Source organism: Monodelphis domestica, chromosome 2, assembly GCF_027887165.1.
Source record: "Monodelphis domestica isolate mMonDom1 chromosome 2, mMonDom1.pri, whole genome shotgun sequence".
Taxonomy (NCBI): domain Eukaryota; kingdom Metazoa; phylum Chordata; class Mammalia; order Didelphimorphia; family Didelphidae; genus Monodelphis; species Monodelphis domestica.
Genome location: NC_077228.1, coordinates 231014968 through 231039108, shown reverse-complemented (window position 1 = coordinate 231039108; position 24141 = coordinate 231014968). Strand labels below are relative to the sequence as shown.

Genomic DNA, 24141 nt, shown 5'->3' with positions numbered 1-24141 from the left:
TATATTTCAACATTGTCTCATGTTGAATACATCATCATTTTTAAATAACCCATCCACCCCCCCCTTTGAACCTCACCTCTAAATACACGCGACCCTCACTATGCACCTCTGGACCAAAAATAGGTTTCAAAATAAGATTCAGTTTTTGAATGGCTTAAGACCAAACCATCCAGTCTACTTAGCAACATACCAACTCAAACACGAAAGCGGTGCACCACGTACACAGCCCACTAATAGCGGGATGAAGCAAACAGTTCCACTTCTACACACATTTCTATTTTATTATGGCAAAGGTGAAAACGCCACCTCCTCCACAACAGCAACCAGTAAAATTTATCCCAAAAATAACTTGGTACAAAACAGGTCTGTTTCAGAATTAAAAAAAAAACCTTTACATGAGTTTTAAATCCTATTTCGAAACATAAAAGAAACAAATCCATCATTGATAGCAGAGCCACAGTCCTCTACTCCGCCCTCCAGCAAGAAGGGTAAAGAATGAGATTCCTGGGTCCTGTTCCATGCAGGGAATATGTTGGCTAGTTTAACTGGTATCCATCTGAAAGAAACAGTAAACAAGCACTATCAGAAGAATATCCTAACACACAGCAAAAGGTAACTCAGGTAAAGTCTGAGAATGCTTGACCTCAACCATCTGACTTGCTCTGTCTCTGAGAGATAGTGGCTGTTGGAAAGGGGATATTCCCAACCCAGTTCTAGAACCACTTACCACCCCCCACCTACCTACCTTGGTACTTACCCTGGCATTATAAGCATCCAACTGTGCATCTAGTTCTTCTGCAGAAAGCTGTTGTTTTGAATTTCTTCCAGTCCCTCTGCCTCGTCCTCTATTGCCTCCACGACTGCCTCTCCGGGTGCCGCCACCACCACCAAAACCTCCAGAGCCACGGTTTCTAGTCATTCCACCTCTATTTACACTAAATGCAAAAAATAAACAGCGTTCACTCTCACATCTGGAGATGGCTCCCCAAAAGATTATAGAATCCTGACTCCATTCCACAAAACCAAGAACTAACCTCTGTGCAGGTCTTCGTTGTGTATCAATCTGTGATGTAACAAGCTGAATATTCATAGGGCGGCCTATGGGAGAAGGGGAAAGAATCATCAATCGCTTTTCTATGGAAAAAGTATATAATGCTAGCAATGTTCTAGGCTCCATGCAAATAATACTGGATGGGGTCCTTGCTGTCTCATTCTAAATGCAAACATGGGAAAAGACTGGAAAATATTTGAGAAAGACAAATGGCAAGAGAAACCACCAACCTTCTCTTTGACAAAGTTATAACTGGGCAAATATTCAATAATTTTTTCTTTGGTGGATATGGGTGAAAGAGGGAAATACACCTGGCTGACCTAGTGGGAAAAAGATCCAGTACCTTTTTCTTTATCAATTTAGCCCCGTTCTTTGAGGTGTACTATGGTGGTTCTGGGAAGGCCTCACAGAAGTGAATCTTCAGGAAGGATCTGAAGGAGGGGGTCACAAGAGGTTGGTCCAGATGTATGGGGCAGCACGAAAGGTGGCAGAACGGAAGAGAGAGACAAAGCGGGCAAATGCAAAGTGTGCTCGGCCAGAGTGGGCAAATCATATTCCTACATGGGCAGATGACAGCCCCACAATCCACAAAATGTAGCACCCAGCCCTTCAATGATAGAAGGCTCAACTTACCATCCAAGGGGACACCGTTATACTGTTTCATGGCCTTCAGAGCATCTGCTTTTCGCTCAAAGTGAACATCTGCTGTTCCTAAGCTCCGGCCAGACCGATCATAATGTACAGCTGCCTTTTTCAGAGTTCCGAATTCAGCAAATAGTTCCTGAAATCAGGAAAGAAAAGTAAAATAATTAATATGACTCTAGTGTCCAAAGAAGAGGATACCTGTAATATTTGCTTTAGATTTTAGGTTACCAAAAGGGAAAATGCATCTAGGGAGTAAAGGGTGTGGGGAGTGTTATAGCAACTTCCAAAAGCAGCTGGGCCTGTCTGGGATCCTGCCAACTTTGGGGCATGCCATCCGCATGATGCTATGGGCCAAAGAGTGCTTTGCCCAGTGGTTAGGGGTATAATAATTTGCAGCTGTCTTTTCAGATCAACAAAACACTCTCTTAACAAATGAGTGTTTTAAGAAATGATGAAAATCTCCAGGTCACAGAGCAAGGGAAACTTTTCAGGCCACTAGAACAGATTTAAGGGCCCATTAATTCAGTAAACCTGATCCCCAACCCACCCCCAGAAGGCAGATTCTGGCTCACCTGCGTTTCCCTCTCCTCCTACTCAAGCCTGCCGCAAAGTCTGACGTCAAGCGCTGCCATGGAAACTGCCCTGACCTCACGGCAGGCTGGGAGTTGGAGAGGGAACCCAGAGTGTGGGGATACTCCGGCCGCAGGCACACAGCGGGAAGTGGAGTTCACCAAAAGCGGTTTCCAGTGGATGCCAGAAACCACCTTAAAAAGAGTGTTGACACACCATGAGTGCTTGTCTGCCTTGCTCTGTCCTCCCCACAGCAAAGCCATATGGCTGGGCTCCAGGAAGTGTGACCCAGGAAGGCCTAGCATCCAGTCCCAAATCATCTCCAATCTCCAAAGTTTTACTCTCCAGAAAGAAGTTTCTTAACAAGAGCTGGTTGGTTTCTTTCTTTTTTAAAAAGAGTGCTATTTTGTATTTAATCTAAAATCAGATGCTTTGCAGAAATTCCTATCAATAACAGAAGAACTGACACTGGGCATGTTTTGTTTAGAGTCAATTGGGCTTACAAGGCTGCAATAAAGGAAAATAAAACAGCCCCAGAAAAACTAGACTCCCTCTCTCAACAAACCCAGCATTTTCAGCACAACATAAATTACCTAAAAAACTGTCCTAATTCAATCATCAATCAACCAGGCTCAACTTAATAATTTTTGCCTCCTGGAACAAGATTAACTCTATCTTGGAAGTAAAAGACATCGACTACAATGTCCTCACAGCCCTGCACGGGTAAGTCCCATTATTTTCACTGTACCCTGAACTCTAAGCCATTGCAAAAACATTAAAGGATGGGCACAATCTTTTCAACAGAGAGATAAGGACAAGTCACCCCCAGGACAAGGTAGATCCCTGGTGATGGTGCACCCACCTTTCTTAAAGCTTGGGGGGTGGGTGGGATAGGCCTTAGGGGTTGAACCTCAAAAAGCAAGATCCAAGTAGGAGACTTAGCTCCCAAAGAGTCACTTAATGGAAATCTCCATATCCCTTACCTGAATATCCGCATCTGAGACCCCAAAATCAAGATTGGAGACCAGCAATTTCCCACCGGTCTCTACGCCGGCCCCGCCTCCAAAACCGCTGTCGAATAGGTCGTGTTGCCACTTATCTGGAAGCTGTTTTGGCTGAAATAAATACAAAGGTTGGTGAGTGGTCCCCCCCACCCCGGTGGGGGCCTGGTGGGTTCCTCTTTTCCTCCCTCTTCCCCGCCCTCCCCAGCCCGCCGCCCGGGGCAAGAGGGGGAGCCGGCCGCCTTCCCGCCCCCACGTTCCCGCCGCCCAAAGCAGGCCCCAGTTCCCGCCCGCGGGGTCGCCATGAGGCTCCAGGCCTAGGGCCTAGGTAGCCCCGAAGAAACAAAAGACCTCGGAGATGGGTGGGGTAAGGGGGGGGTCTGCGATCCCGTGATCGCAGTCGATCCCCCATGCCCACCCCCCCACGTCCCGGCACCCGGTCCGTCCACTCTTCCTTGTCCTCCTCCGCCCCGGCCTCACAAGGCTCAGCCCCCTCGGGCATCGAGGCTTCCCGCCCGGTCCTCTCCGGCCTCCCACCCTCCTTGGGCTCGCTCACTCACTCGGCTGTAGGGCGCGGGTCGGTTCCTGCCGCCGCCCCCGGCGCCTCCGCGGGCCATGGCTGGCCTGTTCCGGATGGGCCCCCCGCCTCGGCTCACGCGGGCGGCCGCCTGCGCGCCCCCGCCACCGCGGCCGCCCTGGGCCCCGGCCCGGCCTCGGCCTCGGCCCCCGCCGCGTCCGCCCCGCTGGCTCCGGTTGAGTTTAATGATGTCGTCCAGGGACATGTCCATCTTGTCGGCCATGGCGGGCGCGGAATCGGGGCCTCAGCACGAACCCCGCGCGTCAGCACGCCGGCGCGTCACTTCCTCCCCGGCCGAAGGTTCAGGGCACTTCCGGAAAAACCTTGATCTGCCTCCGGGCTGCGGGGCGGGGGGTTTGGTGGGTGCCGGCGGTCGACCGCTAGGCGGGGGCCTGTTTCATTAGCTGGCTGTGCTCGGCGTCGGAACCTCGCTCGTCCTCTATTTTGGCTGGAGTACTTTGCTCTGCTCCGGACGTCTCCACAGCCCCTTTAATTCTTGTCACGAGGGCGTCAACGGAAGGGCGCGAGCTCCGAGAGACAGGCACGAACTCAGGTGCAAAATGGAGCTGGAGGTGCTAACTCGGGAGGGGTCCTGTAGCCCTCTGGGTCTAGGAGCTCGGGAATGGGGGTACCTGGGGGTGGGGAGAAGGGGCGAGGCCGGAGGCCGGGCGATGGGGTGGGGTGGGGCGGGGGAGGGAACGCGGGCGGACGGGGTTCGAACTCAGGTGAGAAATCGAGGGGGCGGGGCTAGGGCTCAAGTGGGAACTCCCGAGGAGGTGGGAACTCCAAATGGGAGTAGGAGGAGACGTAGGGGCTGGGACTCCGGTGGGAACTCCCGAAGGTGGGGGGGTCTCACCCGGGCTAGAACTTTGGGACCGGTTCGAATTCCGGGATGAGAGGTCTTGGGGGAGGAGGCTTGCCCTGGGAGAGAGAGAGTGAGTGTGTGGCGGGGTGTATGAATTCCGGTGAAGATTCTGGAGAGGAGGTGCAGGGACAGTGATACGGTGAAGTCTGGTGTGAGTTAGATGTGTGGAAACGGACTTCTGAGAACCTGGAAAGGGGAGGAGGACTGAGAGAACCCAGGGAGGGGCGTCATATCCTTCACGTTTGGGCTTAAGGTGGGACCCGACTGACTTTTCTTCCTGGCAGCAGACCTCGGAAAGGTCCCCCCCTTTTGCTTTGAGGGGAGATTTCTTTAGATTTCATACCGCCCCCCCCCCCCCCTTTCTTTAGCGAAGCATCTAATAAGGCCGGTTGGATGCTAGAGTCTGGGAATACAAGACCACCTTTGCCTTAAAGGAGCTTTCATTCGGGGTCATTGTTGTATTCCAAGGTAGTACTGTGCAAATCTCACGTCTCTCCATTTTATTAACACTACAAATTTACATTTTATATGATCCTTTAAGATTTACAGGAAATCTTTCTCTGGCAAACCTATTAAGCAAATAGGCCAAATGTTATTGTCCCCATTTTAGATAAAGAAAGAAATAAGCTCAGAGAGGTGAAAATATACGACAAGGATCACATAAACCTAGTATTGCAAAATCTAGATGGGAACACTGAGTGTGATGATTCTGGATTAAATGTTCTCTCCATTATACCAAGAAGTAGTGGAATCTAGAACACTCTGGGAATGGATTTTGGGAACAGTGGGTTTTCAGGGGAGAATTAAATTTATACAATAATTTTATTGTTTTTGTTTAATTAAATATGCTTTCTTTATTATTTTGGCATTAATCTTTTTAGTGTGCAAAACTTTCCTTCAGCCTTTTCCCACAGGAAGGTGGAAAGGAAGAGAGTGAGTATAGACAGAATATAGACTTTTAGAAAGTGACCCATCTTTTCCCCTCCATCTTTTTGTTTTGTTGCTTTGTAATGAGCTGGTTTTTTAAAAGTGAAAGTTAAATACAAGTGGTAACTTTTGTGCTTTTCAAAAAAGCCCTTTGAGATAATTTAATGGATCACAAAATCAAAACTCTATTAAATGGATAGAGAGCTCTCTGTTTGCAACTTTCCTTTCTATGTGTGTGTGTGTTTTTAAGTTTCTTGTTGGAAATATCTGGCATGTTTTAAGAAAGTGAAGGTGATTCTTTTCCTCTGGGGCAGGCCTTTGTCTTTGTCTTTTTGAACTTCAAGTAGATAAAGGTATTTCTTGTGAGCCTAAAACCATTTCTTGGCAAAAAGATCATTTATTCCTTTGTGGTGAGTTGCCTCTTACCCTTTAAAGATATCCTGTGGTTCCCCTAGATTGATGTTGATTATGAATCTCTGAGATACAAGGACATAATCAATATACTTAAGTTACCATCTTTACCCAGGTCCTTCACCATTGAATAGATTGTCACCCTTAACTTCTGTCCCAGTTTCTGTCCTTTCCAAACTGTTCAACAAGATAATCTTCTTTCTCCTTCCTAGGCTACAAACTCACTTACCATGAAGGTGAAGATTAAGTGTTGGAATGGTGTAGCCTCCTGGCTTTGGGTTGCCAATGATGAGAATTGTGGTATTTGTCGAATGGCTTTTAATGGCTGCTGCCCAGACTGTGAGTGTACCTGTCTTTTCCTGTTGTCCTTGCTTTTACTTTTTTCTTTTCATTTAGATTTTTTCCTATGTTAGTATTTAATCAATCAAGATGAACTCATTGAATGAACTCATTTCTGATTGCATAGGTGAAGGGATTTCTCAACAGTTGACCAAAGGTATGATGCTTTTACAAAGAAAGTATCAGGGCTTTTGACTGAAAAGAGAAGCTAATTTGGATGTGTGCATGAGTGTATTTTACATAATGAATATAAGAAATTAACTCTAGACATATGAAATAAAGTAACTAATTGGTTCTTTAGTCAAAAGAAGTCTTTGAACCAGGCATTTTAACCATAATCTAGGGCATGTGTGGAATAAGAAAACTACAGATCCAGAAACGAAGGGCCTGCCTTTGTTTTACAGGTGAGGAAAGTTAAATGACCTGGCTGAGTCATTTAGAGTCATGACAGGGGCAGAGGAAGTAATTTCTGCCTCATTCCTCTTTGACTGTAGGGCCAGTGCACTCTATTTGGCCATGCCTCCTTGTTTTACATTTGTATAGTACTTTACAGTTTATCAAGTGTACTGTTTACCAAGTTCACACTCTTAAAAAAAAAAATTGAATGGGATGGGTAGTATGAGCATTATTGTTAAAGAATTTTTTTTGTGACTTGTGATTTCATTAGTATAGGAAACTACAAATGAGAAAACTTCTACCAATGCAGAACTTCCATCTGCTTTGCAATTTATAGTCTTAGGGAGAGTTGCTTGGGGCAGCTAAGAGGTTTAGTGTCTTGCCTACGGTCAAAGAATCAATATGTATCAGATATGGGACATTAACTAGATCTTACTGACTTTTAAGGCTAGCTCTTTCTCCATTATATCATGCCTCACATCACAGATTGTAGAATACTGTTGAGAAAAAAGACTTCAGAATAGTGAATGGACTGGCTGGCTCATGGTCACCCACATTAGGAGAAGATACTGGGTTAGGTTGAAAGGAGTACTCTTTAAAAGGATACTGAGAGGTATCTTCTTATCTGTTTGAATAATTTATGATTCTGTGATTGTGTGGTTCTGTTACTGAGATAGTAGTCTGGCTCATTCCACTTGGGAGAATAACCTCTAGGGAACTGTCCTTATGTGCCCTACCTTTTTTTCAGTTTTCATTCCTTTTTCTAATTTTCCTCTATTCCTTCTCTTCTTCCTAAATTAATACCCTCCATGAACTATTAAGCATATCAGAGAAATTTCATACTTTTCCTTTTTCCCTCATGGGACCTTAATAGATTGTAGGACCATAGATTTAGAGATTGATGGGACCTCAGGTGTCACTGAGGGGATTTGATCCATTTTATATATGAGGAAGAAAGCTCCAAAGAAGGTAAATTACTTCTTAGGGTCACACAGCTAGTAAGTGTCTAAATTGACTTTTATTTATTCCGCCTTAGAATCAATACTATGTTTGGTTCCAAGACAGAAGAGTGGTGAGGGCTAGGCAATGGGGGCCAAGTGACTTGTCCAGGGTCACACAGCTGGGAAGTGTTTGAGGCCAGATTTTAACCCGGGACCTCCTATCTCTAGGCCTGGCTCTCAGTCCACTGAGCTACCCAGGTGCTTCTATGAATTGGCTTTTAAACATAAGTTATTCTGACTCAGATCTAGCATGCTTTCTACTATATTATGCTGCATTTTTATCCTACTTCTTCTTTGAGGCCACATGAAATTCTCTTTCATGAAATCTTTCCTGAATTGTTCACTTCATCATTTTAATTATTTGTCAATAGATAGTCCCCCTGCCCACACACAATACTGGGAATTCCATAAGGGAGCTGGTTTCTTCTATTTCTATTGCTACCACTTGACCATGAGTGATTCTAGAATTGAATTGGGTTTAAGAGAAATATAATATAAATAGGACTGCAGAACTCATAGACTTCAGAGGCCTTATTAAAAAGTTAGTTATTTCTAAAACTGAACCAGTGGATATAGTATGTAGCACAATTTTGTTAATCTCTTAATTGTAAAATTTGATGTTGGTAATCTGATGCAAATACCTTTTTCTAGCCTTTAGTTAAGGTAGAGAAAACTTTTTTTCCTCATGTTTTAAACACATCATTTGGGGATGTGAGCTAGAAGTTTTGGAAATCATTAACCATATATGTTATAAAATCAAGCTGAAATGATGGAAAATGCACTAAAATTCTTTCCACACTAGAAATTTCAGAGTGATGTTTGACCCTTTTCACTCACCATATCTAATCAGATACCAGATTCTGGCAGTTCTACCTCCTAGATATCTCTTACATCCATCTGCTCCTCACTATTTACACTGTAACTACCCTGGTACAGGCCATCTTTACCTCTCATCTGGAGAAATGTAATATCCTCCTAATTGGTCTCTTAACCTTTCATTTGTCATTCACACTAATGCCAAAATAATTTTCTTTACTGTATAATCCAGTAAAAGAGCAACAACACAAAAACACAAATTCTGGAATGGAAGCCTTCCATTCTCTAGCTCCAGACTATCTTTCCAGCCTTATTCCCCTTCACATCCTCTCTATTCTAGCCAAACTAGACTGGTAGATGATCTCCTTGATCTCTTATTGCCTTCTGCTACTATTCATTAGCACAGAATGTCCCCTATATCTGTAGATTGCCACTTCTACATCTTGTACTGTTAAAGATCTTTTCATTCAAGATGAGCTCAAATATTGCTTTTTTTTTTTTATTTTCAAACCCTTAACTTCCATTTTAGAATCAATACTGAGCATTGGTTCCAAGGCAGAAGAATGGTAAAGGTTAGGCAATTGGAGTTTAAGAGACTCGCCCATGGTCATATAGCTAGGAATTCTGAGGCCAGATTTGAACCTGTGGGACTACCCTCTCTAGGCCTAGTTTTCTAGCCACTGAGCTACCTAGCGGCTCCTAGGTTATCACTTTTTTATGAAGCTTTCCCTGATTTCCTTGCTGACAGTACTCACTGCCTCCTCAAATTTCTTTTAACACTGTCATTCTGTTCCCTGCTTTTAGACTTACTGGTTCTCCAAATATGGCCTAGGGATCTCTGGGCAACTCAAGAGAGAAAAACCTTTTCATAATGATGCTAGGATTTAAATAATCCACATAATCCAGATAAATAATAATAAAATAAATAAAATAATAAATAATCCAGATAATCCACATAAGAAAGCAAAAGTTTTGTGGGGATCCTCAGCAATTTTGAGTGTAAAACATTCCTTAGACCAAAAAAATAGTCTCCTCAGTCCTAAAATGGGAATAATAGTAGCACCTACTTTCAAGGGTTATTAGGAGGGTCAAGTGAAATAATATTTGTAAAAGACCTTAGCATGGTGCCTATATCAATAGGCCCTATATAAATGCTTATTTCTTTATTCCCTTGGAACTCTGAGCTTTAGCTAGAATGAATTGGTTACTTTATGGAGTCAATCACCATTTCTTCTACCTTGGTTTTTACCTAGTTCATCTTGACTGTTTTTATTCTACCTCTGCCATCTGCCACCCTGATTAGATTTGCCAGTTGTTAAAAACTTTTGCAGACATTCTTCTGCTACTGTCTTTTATTGTGATTTAGTGAAAAGAATGCTCAACTGTAGGCAGAATTTGGCTTTGAGTCATAGTACAAGAGTTCATTCAATAATCATTTATTTAATGCTTGCTGAATATATGGTATTGTACTAGGCGTTAATAAAGTTTAACTATATCAGGTAGTCATTTAAAAAGGATTGTACTGAGTTCAAGGACTTCAGAGGAAAACCAGTCTTCCTTTAACGTAGAGTGTTCTACTTACTGATTATGGGAAAATCATTTAGAATCTTTGGGCTTCAGTTTTCTCACTTGTCTAATGAGAAAATTTGAGGGCATTAATAGCTGAAGTTACTGCAAATTTTAAATCTTATACTGTGATATGAAAGCTCTCTTCTCTCATTAAGATTATAGTCTTATCTAGTTGGAGAATACTTCTTTTAAAAAATAATATATTCAATTTTTTCCCAATTATACTTAATAAAATTTTTAACATACATTTTCTGAAATTACAAGATCCACATTCTCTCCTTTCCTTCCTTCCCTCCCCCTTCCCTGAGGTGGTAAGCAATTTAATCTAAGTTATACAAGTATGATTATATAAAACATTTCCATATTGGTCCTGTTGTGAAAGCATACTCATATAAAACCAAAACCCTATATATATAACCCTATATAATAAAAAGCACACAAATCCTTAATTGTCTTGGGTCATTGTATTGCTGAGAATAGTGCTTTCATAGTTGATCATTGTACAATATTGCTATTACTGTGTACAATATTCTTCTAGTTGTAATCACTTCATTCTTCAGTTCATTATAGACGTTTTCAGGTTTTTCTGAAATTGTTCAGCTCATCATTTCGTATAGCACACTAGTGGTCCAGTACAATCATTATACCATAATTTGTTAAGCCATTCCTCAGTTGAAGGATATCCCCTCACTTTCAATTCCAAAAAGAATTGCTAAAGATATTTTTGTACAAATAGGTCCTTTTCTCTCTTTTTTTTTTCTTTCTTTGAGATACAAGCCTAGTAGAGGTATTGATGGATCAATGGGTACATGCAGTTTTATAGCTCTTTGGGCATAGTTCCAAATTGCTTGGAGAACAGTTCTTGGTAAGGTGGACAAGTCCTAGAGGAACCCAGCTCTCCTATAAACAATCCAGAAAATTTTTTTGTATGCATCAGAAGGAAGAATGATAAAACCAAAGAGAAATGGCAGAACTACACAAGAAAACTGCTGGAAGCCTGTGGATACTTTAAGTGGAGTAAAGAAGCCAGAATTGTGAACTGGGGTCTCTAGCCTGTTGGAGCAGCAAGTGTCAGAGTCTGCTCTTCCCAGGAGTTAGGAGAACAAGGATGGTTAAGCAGTATATGTTCGCCTGGGACTTTCTAAAATTCCTGAAGCACCCTGGCAATCCTCTCCAGATTCACAGCACCAACTTAGGAGGTAGGGAGGACATTAAGATCCCTGAAACCAGCACTCCTATTAGATTCACCAAAAAAGACAGACAAAACAGCAATCAAGACTCCTCCCCTCCCTTTTTATTACAATAGAGAGTTTTAATCACACATAATAATCGTTGCAGGAGGCAGAAAATGGAAATAATAGAAAGGCTGCTGTGTGTAGTCATGCACACACCACCTCTTCCCAAGAGCAAGGGGATTTTTTTTTGTTTATTTTCATTGTGGTTTATCTTTTTTCTTTTTTCAAATTTTTCCAGATTACTTCATTACAATTTTAAATCATAATTTCTTGACATTTTGCAGTCCCTATTCTCTCCTTCCTAATGTTTCCCTCCACCCGAGGAAAATAAATAATATGGTAAAGATCATACACATGTTATACAGTACATATTTTCATATTAGTCATGTTGGGAAACAAGACACATATTGCTTACACTGGAGAAAAATTCATAGAGGAAATAAAGTGAAGAATGCTTTAGACTGCTTCAGATTCCATTAGTTCCTTCTGTGACAGCAGATAGTCTTTTTTGTCTAAAGTTGTCCTGGATCCCTGCCTGGTTGGTAATAGTTGAGTCATTCACAGTGGATCATTGTATACAATTATTACTGTGTACAACGTTCTCCTGGATCTGCTCACTTCTCTTTTCATCACTTCATCTAGATCATCCAAGTTTTTTTTTGTGGTCATCTTGTTTATCATTTCTCATGACACAGTAGTATTCCATTATAGCCATCCTATTCCACAACTTGTTCAACCATTCCCCAAATAAAGAACATCCCTTCAAGTTTCTAGTTCTTTGCCACCACAAAAAAAGCTGCTAAAAAATATTTTCCCTTATCTTTGAGCGCTTTGGGATACAGATCCCATCGTTGTATTTCTGGGTCAAAAAGTATGCACACTTAATGACCCTTTGGGCACAGTTCCTAACTGTTCTCTAGAATGGTTATAGTCACAGCGCTACCAACAATTTATTAGTATCCCAGTTTACCACATGGCCTCCAACATTTATCATTTTCTGTTTTTGTTATGTTAGTCTGATAGGTGTGAGGTGGTATGTCAAGAGTTGTTTTAATTTACATTTCTCTAATAGTGATTTAGAGCATTTTTTCATGATTAAAGAACATTTTTAATTTCTTCATCTGAGAACTACTTGTTCATATCCTTTATCATTTGTCAATTGGAGAATGCATTGTAGTCTTATAAATTTGACTCGGTTATCTATGTATTTGAGAAATGAGGCCTTTGTCAGAAACATGCTATAAAAATTTTCCCCCAGTTTTCTATTTCCCTTCTAATCTTGATTATATTGATTTTGTTTATGCAAATTATTTTTAATTTAATATAATCAAAGTTATCTATTTTATATCTTCTAATGTTCAGCCTTGTTCGGCCATAAATCCTCTTATCCATAGGTCTAAAAGGTGTAAACTATTTTCTGCTCACCTAATTTGTTTATGATTTCTCCCTTTATTTCTAAATCATGCATCCATTTTAACTTTACCTTGGTATATGGGATGAGGTATTGATCTATGCCTAGTTTCTATCATACTATTATCTAATTTTCTCAGCAGTTTTTGTCTAATGGTGATTTCTTCCAAAAGTTTGGGTTTTGGAGTTTGTCTAACATCAGGTTACTGTGGTCATTTACTACTGTGTGTTGAGTGTCTAATCTATTCCATTGGTCCATTACTCTTCTTTTTAGCCAGTGATGTGTTGTTTTGATGGTTTCTGCTTTATAATTCAGTTTGAGATATGGTACAGTCAAGCCACATTCCTGCAGATTTTTAAAAAATTAATTCTCTTGATATCCTTGGCCTTTTGTTCTTCCAGATAAAATTTTAAATTATTTTTTCTAGTTCTATGAAATAATTTTTGGATAGTTTGTTTGGTATGGCACCAAATAAGTATATTAATTTCGGTAGAATTGTCATTTTTAACATTGGCTTAGCCTACCCATGAGCAATTTATGTTTTTCCAATTGTTTAGCTCTGATTTGATTTCTGTGAAAAATATTTTGTAGTTGTGATCATGTGGGTCCTGGGTTTGTCTTGGCAGGTAGACTCCCAAGTATTTTATATTGTCTACAGTTATTTTACTTTACTTTTTAAAATTGTTTATTATTATTTTTTTTTATTTTAATAACAAATTTCCACATCAGTTTTCTGAAGTTATATGATCCAAATGATCTCCCTGCCTTCTTCCCACCCCTTCACAGAGCTGGCAAGCAATTCAGTCTGCTCTACAGTTATTTTAAATAGGATTTATTTTCTATCTCTTGACTGTTGGACTTATTGAGAATATAAAGAAATGATGATAATTTCTGTGGGTTTGTTTTATATCCTCCAACTTTGCTAAAGTTGTTAATTGTTTCAATTAGTTTTTTGGTTTTCTCTTGGATTCTCTAAGTATAGCATCATATCTACAAGGTATGATAGTTGTTTTCTTTATTGAATATTCTAATTCCTTCAGTTTCTTCTTCTCTTACTGCTATAGATAGCATTTCTAATACAATAATTCTTGCTCTTTACTCTGATTTTATTTTATAGACTTCTCATTTATCCCCCATTAGACATAATTCTTGCTAATGGCTTTAGATTGATGCTATTTATCATTTTGAGGAACGATCTATTTATTCCAGTGTTCTTAGGAATGGTATTGTATATTGTGAAAAGTTTTTTCCTACTTGAATTAAAATAATCATGATTTCTGTTTGTTTTGCAGTAGCAAGGATTTTACAGGAAATCTATGGACATCTAATGTAGTTGTCAGGGCCATAGCTATAGATTGTTATCTAGATAGCTAGAGCCAATTATCAGTTGAGCTTTGTGTAGGGAGAAGGAGAAGGAAACGATTAATGATTGAAACCTGTGTTGGATTGCAAAGAGATAACCCAAAAACTCATTGATTTTCCTGAAGGATAGATCCGATCATTTCACCCTCCTTGTTCCCCCAAATACCCTTCTATTCCATAAACTCCAATTTCTCCTTCAGGATCAAATTGAAAATCTTCTGGCATTTGAAGTCCTTCATAACCTAACTCCTTCTTCCTTTTCCAGTCTTCATTTCTGTGACATTAGTCTCCTTTCTGTTCTCTCGAAAGACAAATCTCCTATCTATGCATTTTCATTGTCTGACCCCTATTTCTAGGCACAGACTAAAAAAGTTTAATAAATACTTGTTAATGACTTGGTATAAAAAATTATTTTATTCATTCATGTCTAACTCTTGCAAACAGGTTTAAGTGGCTTGCTTATCACACAGCTAGTAAGTGTCTGAGGCTAGATTTGAACTCAGAAAGATGAGTCTTCCCTAACTTCAGGCTTGGCACTCTACTTAGCTGTCCTGATATATGATGACTTAGAAAATTCTAAAGAGTCAACTAAAATATTAATAGAAACAAAACAATATGTAGAATAAACTCACAAAAGTCATCAACTTTTCTGTTCGTTACTACGAAGCATGACAGAAAAAGAAATCCCATTCTAAAATAGTGCAGAAAGTATAAAATATTTGGGAGTCCATTTGCTAAGACATAACACAGGAATTCTTTGAAAAAAAACTACAAAGTATTCTTTATAGAGATAAAGGAAAATAAATAGCAGAGACATATTTATTACTCATGCTTTGGCCATGGACCCTCCCCCTCCCATACTACCTTAATTTGCAGGTTACCATACTCATGAAACTATTAATGGATTACTTTATAGAATTAAACAAAGTTACGATAATTCTTCTGAAGAAACAAGAATTTCAAAGGAAATAATGGAAAAAAGAAATCAGGAAGGAAGCATGCTGAGCAATACAAGACCACAAACCATGTTACAAAGCAATAAATATTCAAAATACTTTGGTATTGGCTAAAAATGAGAAAAGTTGATAAACAGAACAGATCAGGTAGAAGCAAATAAATATGTGTATAATGTTGAACAAACCCTAAGACCTCCAACTGCTGATGTAAACAAATCCTTGAAAAATTAGAAAGCACTCTAGCAGAAATCTTTACATCAAGGATCCTTTTTTTTTGTCCATCATGTACCCCTTTGACAATTTAGTGAAGCTTATGAACTTACAATAGTTAATGATTTTTCTTTTTAATCACAATTGAATGAATTGCTAAATTTTAATTAGAGATGACTGAAAATAAAGATGTAATTTTTTTCCCATCCAAGTTCACAGACCCCCTCAGACCTTTTGTTTAGATAAATATCTCATACCATATCCTATATAAAGTTTCAAAAGAATAAATGACCTAGAAATAAAAGGTTATAGTATAAACAGACTAGAGAAATGAAAAGAAGATACTTTTCCCATGCTTTAGACAGGGAAGAGCCCTTTACAAGGGATAAGAGGATTAGGAGATAAATTTGACAATTTTAATCACAAAAATTAAAATTTTGCATATAAAAATCATTTCAATTAAATTTGATAAATTTAACTGAGAAAAAAAAATCTTTGCATTACATTTATCTGATATATTTTCCCCATTTTCCAGTTGAGGACACTGAGGTTAAATGACTTGCCTTGGATCACAAAGCTAGGAAGTATCTTGGGCCACACTTGAAGTCAGGTATTCCAGACTTCACTGTTCCACCTAATAGCTTCTTTAGATAAATAGTCAAAGGATATGAATAGGCATTTCCCAAAAAATAACTGAGAAAAAATAAATAAAGCATATATTAAATACTATGTGCTAAAAGTACCTGTGATACAGGATGAGAAGCTGGTCTCAAAGAGCTCACTATTTAAGAAGGAAAGTGGGTCATGAGAACACAATGGAAGAAGTTACAAGCCAGATGGAAAGGCATCCCCTGGCCCCTCCCCCATGCCATTCTTTATTTTAAAAAAATTTTTTTCCCCCTGATACCATTCTTAAAGTACAAGGACAAAACAGATGGTAATACTTTATTACTGTCATTTCTACTGAGAATCATATTGATTTCTAATGTCAACAGTGCCAAAGTCTTTGGTGTCAGGAACTTTCATTTCTGGGTCTTTAGTAGCTGTGGCTGTCCTACCTGTCAGGCTGTATCTCCACATTTACTGTTTTCTAGGATTGTGGCTGGAGACACTGAGCTGGAAGTATTGCTATTCCCTAGGTCTTTGGGTTTAGAATCCTGGACTATCTGCATTGGGTTTTGAGAAGAGATGGTGGTAAAGGTGGGCATTGTTTGTCTTGCTGGCCCATGCTGCTTCCTGCCTAAGGGACTTGCTACTTCAGTTAGGCAGACCCTGTGAGGATCAATTAGTTGGTAGTTAGTCGATATGGTCCTTTCTCTGTGGGAGCTGTGTCTCTGGATGAAGGCTTTGAGGGCTGGACTGGAAGCAGGACTAAGGAGATGCTTCTACTCCCAGGTTATTATGTTCTCATTTTTATTAATTTTCACATTCATGAAGGGAAATGCAAAAGAATGTGACTTCAAGATTCTACTTCATCCATCAAATTAGCATTGAAAAAAATTGCTTTTATAGGCATTGTCTCATACCTATGGACTGCTGTCATCATGGAGGAAGTATTTTTTCATATGTCTTTGGGGCCAAGCTTTTTCTTTACAATTTCACAAAATTAATTTTCATTTGTTTTCTAGTTGTCCTTCCTGTGTACATTGTTGTAGTTGTGTATACTCAGTTTATTATATTTTAAAAGAAAACAAATTGTTCATTAGAGATATTTGTAGTTTAGTGTGTGAGTTAGCCTCTTTTTCTATTTTACTATATTGTGTATGAAAATGCCCATTTTATTTTGTTTTTGTGAAGTTCTTTTTGCTACCCTGTTCCAACTTCCTTCCCACCCCAAGTTGAAATGGGGTGTGGTATGGAGGGAGCTTTTATAACAAATTTGCATACCTGAGCAAAACAAATTCCTATATTGATCATGTCAAATGGTACGTCTTGGCAGCTAGGTGGCACAGTTGATAGAATACTGGGCTTGGAGTCAGGAAAACCTGAGTTAAAATCCAACTTCAGCTACTTACTAGCTTAGTGACCCTGGGCAGGTCGCCTAACCCATTTGCCTCAAAAAAAAAAAATAAAATGCATGCCTTATTTTGAATCTCGTCTATTAAGAGGTAGGTAGTCTTTACTATCACTGATCTTCTGGAATCGAGCTTGGCCATTGCATCATCATAGTTCTTAAATCTTTCAAAATTGCCTTTCTTTATGTTTTTAATTTGAAATATCTAATAGTCAGTTTATAGAGAATAGCTAAAAACCCAAATAATTAAGCAAAGAAAAAAATTACATGATTGTAGTGGGGCTCAAGAGATTGCAAAAACATCCAGTTAACCATATCTGACCATAATAGCTACATATTATAATCATAGTCCCCTATCTCTCCAGGGGAAAATTGGGAGCTTAATTTATCATTATTTGCATTTCTCTAATTAAATGATTAGAAAGAATTTTTCATATGGTTATAAATAATTTATAGTGCTTTAAAAATTCTAATCTTTACCTTTTGTCTTAGAAGTGATATTATCAGTTTCAAGGCAAGCATGTCTTCCACCAAGTCTTTGTTTTCCAGGAAAATGGCTTCAGTTCCTTCAACTCATTGTTATTAACTTAATTAACACTCTGACTAGAGTTGGAGGCAGAAAATGTCAGTTTTTGAATCCAGAAAAATGGGAGCCAAGGAAATTCTCCAGATGATCCCTTGTAATAATATTTTTGTGTTTGTTTTTATATAGTTATTTGTATTTGTGTTTATTCTCTAGAATGTAACTAAAGGGCTAAGCTACTTTCCCTAATTTCTAGATGGGAGAACTTTGAATTAAAGGCAGAGGCAAGATTTCTTGTTCCTATTACCCCATTTTATTTTATGTTATTTTTAAAAATCCTTACCTTCCGTTTTAGAATTAATACTGTGTATTGGTTCCAAGGCAGAAGAGTAGTAAGGGTTAGGCAATGGGGGTTAAGTGACTTGTCCAGAATCACACAACTAGGAAGTATCTGAGAGCAGATTTGAACCTAGGGGCTCCTTTCTCTAGGCCTGGCTATCAATCCACTGAGCCACCCAGCTGCCCCCTAATACCTCATTTCAGAGTATTTTGAAGTTCTTCCTCCAAAAAAGACCCAGTTTATAATGAGAATAAGTTTTGGGAACTGGGCTCTCAAAGAGTCTTAGTTTATAACCTTGCACATAGTAGGTACTGAATAAATGTTTGAGTTACAGATAAAGGTTGAAATGTAGTCTATGATAACTTTTAGATTATAAACTTGTTTCTTCCTTCCTAAATCAAAAATTTTTTTTTTTTAATGGCAGGTAAGGTGCCTGGGGATGACTGCCCCCTTGTTTGGGGACAGTGTTCACACTGTTTCCATATGCACTGCATTCTCAAGTGGCTTAATTCTCAGCAAGTACAACAGCATTGTCCTATGTGTCGACAGGAATGGAAGTTCAAGGAGTGACTGATACCTGCTGTGATGTCTGCCTTCTACCTGTCATGTGGTGAAGAACTCTGTGACCTTGGGCTTATAGATCCCCTTCCCAAGCCACAATAAGAGATCATTTTTACACTTCTGTAGGCCTTGATCCTCTTGACAGGAACTTTGAGACCACTCACGTAATAGGAAGGACAAGGGGGAAAGGGTGGGCACATAGACACCTTTCTTCCTCTGATGTGTTTAATCCCTCCCTCTTCATCAGATAGAAGCTGGAGTGGTTCACAGGATTAGGCTTCTTTGATTATAAGAGGGTTGGAAAGAGGACTGGACTTGATTTTGTTTTTTTCCATTGTCAATGTTGACACTTTTTATCTTGAGAACTAAAATTCATTAAACTGTCTGAGCTTTGCTAAAGGCCCCTAGGGGTCCTCAGTTCTTCATTTGATAGGTTTATAAGAGCCTCTGATGTGTCTTGATATGAAAATACTCATGAATAAACATTTCTGTGAAATACCAGTGAGTTCCTCTGTTAAAACAAGGGGAGACTTACTGCTGCTTTAGGGCTTTTTAATATACATTAAACAGGTAAGAAGACACAAACACTAGGAGAGGCACAAGTGAGTGCCTAGGACTTGCTGTGGATGAGACAGTAGCTATTTTTACATGCACAGCATTCTCAAATAGCTTAATTTCCAGTATGTATAAGGGAATATCTAAGGGAATAGAAGGGAATTCTCAGACTTCAGAGAAGTTTTTATTGGCAGAATGGAAAAAGGTTTTTTTCAGAGAGTGGTGAATACTCTAGGATGAGAATATTTGGAGAGAGAAATTGGACTTAAATGAAGATAGACTTTCTACCCCCAAATGACTCCATGAACTCCGCAATAAATAGAATAAGAAAAATTAGAAGTAGCTCATTGTAGAAGGCATGCCCTGAATGTGTGGAGTCTCATGTTCAAGCCTTAACCTCTCTAAGCCAGGACTTTTTGAAAGATTGTGTGGTATTTGGATCTTATGGTTTCAGAGAGCGTGCATAGAAAATTGTTTCATGTAGTTGGGAAAATAAAAATATTTTGTAAAAAAAAGGAAAGGAAAGGGGCAGCTGGGTGGCTCAGTGGATTGAGAGCCAGGCCTAGAGAAAAGAGGTCCTAGGTTCAAATCTGACCTAGCTGTGTGACCCTGGGAAAGTCACTTAACCCCTACTGTCTAGCCCTTTCCACTCTTCTGCCTTGGAACCAGTACACAGTATTGATTCTAAGACAGAAGATAAGAATTTTTTTTTTAAAGGAAACTACTGTGGCATAGTGAATAAGACTTGGGAGTCAGGAAGGCCTGGGCTCAAATTCTGCTTCATCAGATGATGACCCTGGATACAAATCTCTGTGCCTTGGTTTCCTTATCTGTAAAATGTGGGAGTTGAACTAGATGACCTGTAAAGCCTCTTCCATTTCTAAATATGTGATTCTTTGAAACCACATCAGCCACTCAAGCTTTTTTCCCCCTATATTTCTTTTATTTTATTGATGTTCTTATTCATATCTTAACTTGTCAATAGCACCTGAACCATTAAAACCCTCCCTTGTAACATTATTACAAAGTGAAATCAATATATTGGACATGTCTGATAATGACTGGTCACTTGATATTGATATTGCAACGAACAGAAATGTGAAGTTTTTTTTTTTCCCTTAAAAAGTTTCCCAATTTTGTGTGGACTTAAAATTCATGGACCTAAACCCATTCTTGTGAGCATAAGAGCTCAGATGGATCTGCCAGCCTCAGCCTCCCTAATGCCAGGGATTACAGATAAGCACCAGCACACTAGCTTGTCAAATGGTTCATTGTTATCTTTCTTTACATCATAGTCATTTTCAGCCTTGTGGCATTATAGAATCATAGAATGTTAGAAATGGAAGAAAAAAAGTACTTTAGAGATAATCTAGTTCAGCTTGCTTATACATAGAGCTTATTTTCCACTCTCACTGTCTCTTCTTCAGAGTTCAGATAACCTTTACTAAGCAGGCTAGACAGGTGCCAGTAATGCTAGGTTGCTGGAGGATGTTTCCCGAGTCATAACATGACAGCTGGAAGCATTACTTTCCCCAGGGAAGCTATAAAAAATATAATCTGACAAAAATTGTAAGCACCTCAATGGGGAAGTCCTTTCAAACATTTTGTGTTTCACAGGACACTTAAAGTAAGCCTGTGCTTATTATTAAATGCAGGGTGCATTTAATTGTCTTTAGATAGTACTGAATACCTTTGCCCCCCCCCCCCCTCAAAAAAAAGGTGGTAACCCAGGTTTTATCAGCCTTATAACCCTGGATTTTGTGTAAGGATAGTTGAAGAAAACCATCTCCTTCTGCCCCCAGTCCCCCCCCCCCCTTTAAAACCCTTACCTTTGTTACCAAGAGAAGAAAGGCAAGGGCTGGGCAAACAGAATTAAGGAATTTGCCTGGGCAAGGTAGCTAAGAAGTGTCTGAGGCCGAATTTGAATCCTGATCCTCCCAATTCCAGGCCCAGCTCTCTATGCACTGTGCCACTTCACTGCTCTTCTCCCTCCAAATCTTAAAAACATCTTTCAGATATGGGTCGCCTCAGCAGTGTGGGATTCCCAAGCCTTGGCTGTTATATTCTCAGTCACCCCTTTCTTCTCTGGAATCCCAGGAAGTGGCACCAACTCCAGAAAGGTCTTTGTTCTTGTTCTACTAAGAATTTCCTTTTTTGTCTACCTTACTCCTTTGTCCTTTTTAGTCATCACTAGCCCAAATAGATTTTCCTCCCTTGACGAGAAACAATCTGCAAAGCTTTGGGGATCTCTTTAGACTCTTCCTGATGCCAATTGTTTACGGGTCTTTTAAATGCTGGTGTCTGGAGGGTGCTGTTCTTTTCACTTCAAATTATGCATTAATTCTGCCCCTTTCCATCACCTACTCTGTAAGGACATCCTCGTTGGGCAGCTCTTGCTGTAGAGTTTGGTCAGCAGCCAGCCCTTCTTAGGCCACCTTTGGCACCATTGCCCCTGACACCTCCCAGACCATGTTTCTGCCATTTGCCTTTCCTGGCAATGAGTTGAGGGTTCCTAGGGCTAGCAAAGTTAGACCACACTCCAAATACTTGAGGTCCTCTTCCATTAAATTAAATTAATTTATTTACAGCCTTATCTTCCGTCTTGGAGTCAATTCTGTGTATTGGTTCCAAGGTAAAAGAGTGGTATGGGCTAGGCAATGGGGGTCAAGTGACTTGCCCAGGGTCACACCTTTTCCATTTTAAATAGTGTGCAGCTTTCACAAGGAAAAGTGGTCTTTGATTTTTTTGCTTGAGTAAAAGGGGTGAATGAAAACAGGCAGAATATAAACCATATTTAGGGAGACTGGGATGGTACTAGGTTCTAAGGTCATCTAGCTTAGTACATACCTGGGCCCTAAGCATAGCTTGTCCGTGTAGAGGGTGCCTGATGCCCTTATGTTCATTGAGCTATTAGATGTGAAAGGTTCAGGCTCCAGATTCTGAACCAGGGGGAGGGGAAGCATGGTGAGGCAGCTCCAGGGAGTGGTGACCTTGGGAGATGGCCAGGACTCCCAAGTTCCAAGCCTTTTTTTGCCAGGAGTTTCCCCGACTTTGAAGGGGAGCAAAGAATTTCACCCCACTCCTGCCTGACACCCTCTTCTCTCCCCCAGTTGAGGTGGTGCTGTGGAGACTGGCTCCGCCCCCGCAGGCGCCCTCCCACCTTTCTTCGCTTGGTTCCCCACCTGCCTTTCCCCGGTGTGGGGTGAGGGAAGGCTCAGAGCCCCCAGGCCCTCCTCCGCCTCCGCCACCACCGCTACCACCACTGCCAATATAAGGAGCAGTCGGGCTCCCCCCAAGGCTCAGAGCTTCTGGTCCTGGAGTAGAGTGTCCCACAGCTCGGCCGTCGTGAGTCGTTTCACCGGCGCTCCCCAATGCCTCCCTCCAGGAAATTCGTGGTCAGCCTGGTGCTCTGCCTCCTGCTGCTGCCACCTGGGCACGCCTGGTACAAGCAGTCAGCTGGCCCCAGCTACTACTCGGTTGGCCGGGCATCGGGGCTGCTGTCTGGTATCCGGCGTTCTCCGTATTCCCGGCGCTCCGACCCGGTGCAGGACGCCGGAGACACTGGAGGCAGCGCCTTTCGAGAGCCTCGAACCAGCCTTCGGAGCCTCGTGAGTGTTGGGCGACTGCGGCGCCCCGCGATGGGGCAAGGCGGGGTGACCTGAGAGGGGCCAGAGGGCGGGGGTGCCCCGGGACCGTCCAGATAGTTGGAGTGGGTGATAAAGGAGGGAAGGGAGGAGCGTTCCTTCTCCAGAACAGTGGCTGGAGAGAGGCTCGTCTTCCCCAGGCGGTGTGTGTGAAGGAGGTCGCTCCCAATCTGCAGAGCTGCGAGCTGCTCCCGGATGGGTTCGGGACTTTCCAATGTAAGGCAGATGTTTTCCTATCTCTGGATTCTGCTGACTGTCTGAGTACCTGAGGCCTCGGGCTCCAGCCATCCCCGGGCTGGATGGAAATGGTGACGTCTTAGCCCACTTCCTACCCTTTCTCACCCCAGAATAAATAAAGTGAACAAATAAGCCAACTGCAAAGTCTCTGTGTGTTAGCTTCTGGGGGCCGAAAGAGGGGTGAGGATTGAAGCTCCAAGATGAGATTAGATCCCCTTCTTGTTCTGATTCAGCCCTCTCCATTTTCTCTCTGTCTCTTTGTCTCTGTATCTCTGTCTGCCTCACACATACATCTCTATCTCTCTGTCCCTCAGTCTGTCTCTGTCTTTCTCACACACATTATCTTTGTGTCTTCATTCCTGTCTCTCACACACATCTTGGGCTCTGGCTCTGGCTCTGGCACTGGCTCTGTCTTGGGAGATTTTGAGAGCTTGGGCTGTGGTTTTTGGAGGAATCTCTCTCGCTTCCCTGCCCTTTTCTGGCAAACTCTTTAATATGCAAATATTGCTAGGAAAGAGAAAATTTGCACTCAAGTGACATTGGATCAGCTGTTTTTGAGGAAAATAAACAGAAAGGGGAAGAAGACTCAATCTTAGGGTGACAGGAACCTCTTACAAGGAAGGGAAAGAATTTATGAAAGGTAATGGAGTGCCATGGAAAGAATACTAGATTTGGAATCAGAAACCAGGTTTAAATTCTATCTCAAGTCTACATTGTGAAATTGGGTAAGTCATTTTTTACTTACTGCACCCTCAGTTTTCTCATTTGTAGGAGGAGCAAGTTAGACCAAATTCTCTTCTAATTCAAATGAAATTTGCCTGGTGATGAAAACATTTAATATGAAATGGGATGGTGTTGGTAGATAAAGTGAAATTCAAGTCATGCCTCTGACACCTTTAGATTTGGCCTTTAAAAGGGAAAACTT

General features: G+C 40.9%; 3 protein-coding genes across 6 annotated transcripts; 2 read left to right on the top strand and 1 right to left on the bottom strand.

The window, feature by feature from the left end:
• Positions 1-260: 260 nt before the first annotated feature.
• On the bottom strand, positions 261-4146 carry ALYREF (Aly/REF export factor). The gene is made up of 6 exons (XM_007482854.3): positions 3828-4146; positions 3250-3381; positions 1685-1832; positions 1035-1098; positions 758-935; positions 261-556 (listed from the first exon to the last, which is right to left on the bottom strand). Exons 1-6 carry the CDS (start codon positions 4065-4067, stop codon positions 542-544), a joined length of 777 nt encoding a protein of 258 aa, XP_007482916.1. The 5' UTR covers positions 4068-4146; the 3' UTR covers positions 261-541.
• Positions 3230-19281, top strand: ANAPC11 (anaphase promoting complex subunit 11). Of its 4 annotated transcripts, none has more exons than XM_016430714.2 (3): positions 3230-3398; positions 6260-6386; positions 18644-19281. In XM_016430714.2, exons 2-3 carry the CDS (start codon positions 6278-6280, stop codon positions 18787-18789), a joined length of 255 nt encoding a protein of 84 aa, XP_016286200.1. In that variant the 5' UTR covers positions 3230-3398; positions 6260-6277; the 3' UTR covers positions 18790-19281. The 4 variants fall into 4 exon arrangements, with proteins under 4 accessions (XP_016286200.1, XP_007482917.1, XP_016286201.1 ...); XM_007482855.3 differs by lacking the exon at positions 3230-3398 and adding an exon at positions 4288-4416; XM_016430715.1 differs by lacking the exon at positions 3230-3398 and adding an exon at positions 4759-4779.
• NPB (neuropeptide B) lies at positions 4150-23353 on the top strand. Its single transcript, XM_001379652.4, has 3 exons — positions 4150-4397; positions 22446-22943; positions 23120-23353. The coding sequence occupies exons 2-3, from the start codon at positions 22707-22709 to the stop codon at positions 23246-23248; spliced, it is 366 nt and encodes a 121-aa protein (XP_001379689.2). The 5' UTR covers positions 4150-4397; positions 22446-22706; the 3' UTR covers positions 23249-23353.
• Positions 23354-24141: the final 788 nt, after the last annotated feature.

Coding starts and splice junctions, on each gene's coding strand:
- ALYREF (XM_007482854.3), bottom strand. CDS start 4,067: ATGGCCGACAAGATGGACATGTCCCTGGACGACATCATTAAACTCAAC. Junction 3,382..3,827: donor GACCCGCGCCCTACAGCCGA/GTGAGTGAGCGA, acceptor TATTTATTTCAG/CCAAAACAGCTTCCAGATAA. Junction 936..1,034: donor CAACGAAGACCTGCACAGAG/GTTAGTTCTTGG, acceptor TTTTGCATTTAG/TGTAAATAGAGGTGGAATGA.
- ANAPC11 (XM_007482855.3), top strand. Junction 6,387..18,643: donor TAATGGCTGCTGCCCAGACT/GTGAGTGTACCT, acceptor TTTTAATGGCAG/GTAAGGTGCCTGGGGATGAC.
- NPB (XM_001379652.4), top strand. CDS start 22,707: ATGCCTCCCTCCAGGAAATTCGTGGTCAGCCTGGTGCTCTGCCTCCTG. Junction 22,944..23,119: donor GAACCAGCCTTCGGAGCCTC/GTGAGTGTTGGG, acceptor CGTCTTCCCCAG/GCGGTGTGTGTGAAGGAGGT.